Here is a 3,748-nt window from a genome sequence, read left to right as displayed (position 1 = left end):
TTACTCTGTACCTAACCCCGTGCTGTACCTGTCCTGGGAGTGTTTGATGGGGACAGTGTAGAGGGAGCTTTACTCTGTATCTAACCCGTGCTGTACCTGTCGTGGGAGTGTTTGATGGGGACAGTGTAGAGGGAGCTTTACTCTGTATCTAACCCCGTGCTGTACCTGTCCTGGGAGTGTTTGATGGGGACAGTGTAGAGGGAGCATTACTCTGTATCTAACCCCGTGCTGTACCTGTCCTGGGAGTGTTTGATGGCGACAATGTAGAGGGAGCTTTACTCTGTATCTAACCCCGTGCTGTACCTGTCCTGGGAGTGTTTGATGGGGAGAGTGTAGAGGGAGCTTTACTCTGTATCTAACCCCGTGCTGTACCTGTCCTGGGAGTGTTTGATGGGGACAGTGTAGAGGGAGCTTTACTCTGTATCTAACCCCGTGCTGTACCTGTCCTGGGAGTGTTTGATGGGGACAGTGTAGAGGGAGCTTTACTCTGTACCTAACCCCGTGCTGTACCTGTCCTGGGAGTGTTTGATGGGGACAGTGTAGAGGGAGCTTTACTCTGTATCTAACCCCGTGCTGTACCTGTCGTGGGAGTGTTTGATGGGGACAGTGTAGAGGGAGCTTTACTCTGTATCTAACCCCGTGCTGTACCTGTCCTGGGAGTGTTTGATGGGGACAGTGTAGAGGGAGCATTACTCTGTATCTAACCCCGTGCTGTACCTGTCCTGGGAGTGTTTGATGGCGACAATGTAGAGGGAGCTTTACTCTGTATCTAACCCCGTGCTGTACCTGTCCTGGGAGTGTTTGATGGGGTCAGTGTAGAGGGAGCTTTACTCTGTATCTAACCCCGTGCTGTACCTGTCCTGGGAGTGTTTGATGGGGACAGTGTAGAGGGAGCTTTACTCTGTATCTAACCCCGTGCTGTACCTGCCCTGGGAGTGTTTGATGGGGACAGTGTAAAGGGAGCTTTACTCTGTATCTAACCCCGTGCTGTACCTGTCCTGGGAGTGTTTGATGGGGACAGTGTAGAGGGAGCTTTACTCTGTATCTAACCCCGTGCTTTCCCTGTCCTCGTTCTACAATCCGAGTTAATCCTTCTCTCTCTCTTTTCAGACCTTCGGGGAGAAGCTGTTGGGTGTGATGTCCTGGATTATGCCTATTTCTGTGGCGCTGTCGACCTTCGGAGGAGTTAACGGCTCCCTCTTCACCTCCTCAAGGTCCGTTCGTCTGACTTTTGGCAATCAGGGTTGTGGGTGAGGAGGGGTGGTTGGGTTGCGAATGCCATGTTTCCGGTTCCACTTCGACTGCCCAAATGTCCAACCAAGCCTGGCACGGAATGCTCCGGGAAGGCGCCGGATCCCCCCCCCCCCCCCCCAACACAGGGGCGCAGAACCGCCAGCGTGGTTCCACGCATGCGCAGACCGGCCGCCGTAATCTAGCGCATGCGCAGGGGGATGTCTTCTCCACGCCGGCCATGGCCGAGCCCTGCAGGGGCCGGTGCAGAAGGAAGGAGTGACCCAACGGCACAGGCCTGCCCGCAGATCGCTGGGCCCCGATTGCGTGTGTATGTCCCTGTGGTTTAGTTGTGTGTCAGTCCCTGTGGTTTAGTTGTGTGTCAGTCCCTGTGGTTTAGTTGTGTGTATGTCCCTGTGGTTTAGTTGTGTGTCAGTCCCAGTGGTTTAGTTGTGTGTCAGTCCCAGTGGTTTAGTTGTGTGTCTGTCCCTGTGGTTTAGTTGTGTGTCTGTCCCTGTGGTTTAGTTGTGTGTCAGTCCCTGTGGTTTAGTTGTGTGTATGTCCCTGTGGTTTAGTTGTGTGTATGTCCCTGTGGTTTAGTTGTGCGTGAGTCCCTGTGGTTTAGTTGTGTGTATGTCCCTGTGGTTTAGTTGTGTGTATGTCCCTGTGGTTTAGTTGTGTGTCAGTCCCTGTGGTTTAGTTGTGCGTGAGTCCCTGTGGTTTAGTTGTGTGTATGTCCCTGTGGTTTAGTTGTGTGTATGTCCCTGTGGCTTAGTTGTGCGTGAGTCCCTGTGGTTAGTTGTGTGTCAGTCCCTGTGGTTTAGTTGTGCGTGAGTCCCTGTGGTTTAGTTGTGTGTCTGTCCCTGTGGTTTAGTTGTGTGTCTGTCCCTGTGGTTTAGTTGTGTGTATGTCCCTGTGGTTTAGTTGTGCGTGAGCCCCTGTGGTTTAGTTGTGTGTCTGTCCCTGTGGTTTAGTTGTGTGTCTGTCCCTGTGGTTTAGTTGTGTGTATGTCCCTGTGGTTTAGTTGTGTGTATGTCCCTGTGGTTTAGTTGTGCGTGAGTCCCTGTGGTTTAGTTGTGTGTATGTCCCTGTGGTTTAGTTGTGTGTATGTCCCTGTGGTTTAGTTGTGTGTATGTCCCTGTGGTTTAGTTGTGTGTCAGTCCCTGTGGTTTAGTTGTGCGTGAGTCCCTGTGGTTTAGTTGTGTGTATGTCCCTGTGGTTTAGTTGTGTGTCAGTCCATGTGGTTTAGTTGTGTGTATGTCCCTGTGGTTTAGTTGTGTGTCAGTCCCAGTGGTTTAGTTGTGTGTCTGTCCCTGTGGTTTAGTTGTGTGTATGTCCCTGTGGTTTAGTTGTGTGTATGTCCCTGTGGCTTAGTTGTGCGTGAGTCCCTGTGGTTTAGTTGTGTGTCCGTCCCTGTGGTTTAGTTGTGTGTATGTCCCTGTGGTTTAGTTGTGTGTATGTCCCTGTGGCTTAGTTGTGCGTGAGTCCCTGTGGTTTAGTTGTGTGTCAGTCCCTGTGGTTTAGTTGTGCGTGAGTCCCTGTGGTTTAGTTGTGTGTCTGTCCCTGTGGTTTAGTTGTGTGTCTGTCCCTGTGGTTTAGTTGTGTGTCTGTCCCTGTGGTTTAGTTGTGTGTATGTCCCTGTGGTTTAGTTGTGCGTGAGCCCCTGTGGTTTAGTTGTGTGTCTGTCCCTGTGGTTTAGTTGTGTGTCTGTCCCTGTGGTTTAGTTGTGTGTATGTCCCTGTGGTTTAGTTGTGTGTGAGCCCCTGTGGTTTAGTTGTGTGTATGTCCCTGTGGTTTAGTTGTGTGTGAGCCCCTGTGGTTTAGTTGTGTGTATGTCCCTGTGGTTTAGTTGTGTGTCAGTCCCTGTGGTTTAGTTGTGTGTATGTCCCTGTGGTTTAGTTGTGTGTATGTCCCTGTGGTTTAGTTGTGTGTCTGTCCCTGTGGTTTAGTTGTGTGTATGTCCCTGTGGTTTAGTTGTGTGTCAGTCCCTGTGGTTTAGTTGTGCGTGAGCCCCTGTGGTTTAGTTGTGTGTATGTCCCTGTGGTTTAGTTGTGTGTCAGTCCCTGTGGTTTAGTTGTGTGTCAGTCCATGTGGTTTAGTTGTGTGTCTGTCCCTGTGGTTTAGTTGTGTGTGAGTCCCTGTGGTTTCGTTGTGTGTATGTCCCTGTGGTTTAGTTGTGTGTGTCCCTGTGGTTTAGTTGTGTGTATGTCCCTGTGGTTTAGTTGTGTGTCAGTCCATGTGGTTTAGTTGTGTGTCTGTCCCTGTGGTTTAGTTGTGTGTCTGTCCCTGTGGTTTAGTTGTGTGTATGTCCCTGTGGTTTAGTTGTGTGTCAGTCCCTGTGGTTTAGTTGTGCGTGAGCCCCTGTGGTTTAGTTGTGTGTCTGTCCCTGTGGTTTAGTTGTGTGTCAGTCCATGTGGTTTAGTTGTGTGTCTGTCCCTGTGGTTTAGTTGTGTGTGAGTCCCTGTGGTTTCGTTGTGTGTATGTCCCTGTGGTTTAGTTGTGTGTGTCCCTGTGGTTT

General features: G+C 50.6%; 1 protein-coding gene across 1 annotated transcript in view; it reads left to right on the top strand.

Annotated features, from left to right (window-relative positions):
* The first annotated feature begins 1,084 nt into the window (after window positions 1-1,084).
* Window positions 1,085-3,748, top strand: part of LOC119951742 (large neutral amino acids transporter small subunit 2-like) — a 30,456-nt gene continuing 27,792 nt past the window's right edge. The window contains exon 1 of the mRNA XM_038775053.1: window positions 1,085-1,214. Coding sequence (XP_038630981.1) covers window positions 1,138-1,214 — 77 coding nt within the window. The 5' untranslated portion in view covers window positions 1,085-1,137. The remainder of the gene's footprint in view (window positions 1,215-3,748) is intronic.

The sequence above is a fragment of the Scyliorhinus canicula genome, chromosome 17, assembly GCF_902713615.1.
Source record: "Scyliorhinus canicula chromosome 17, sScyCan1.1, whole genome shotgun sequence".
NCBI classification, from domain to species: Eukaryota; Metazoa; Chordata; class Chondrichthyes; order Carcharhiniformes; family Scyliorhinidae; genus Scyliorhinus; species Scyliorhinus canicula.
The sequence above is the reverse complement of the archived record's forward strand: the minus strand, read 5'-3'. Positions and strand labels throughout refer to the sequence as shown.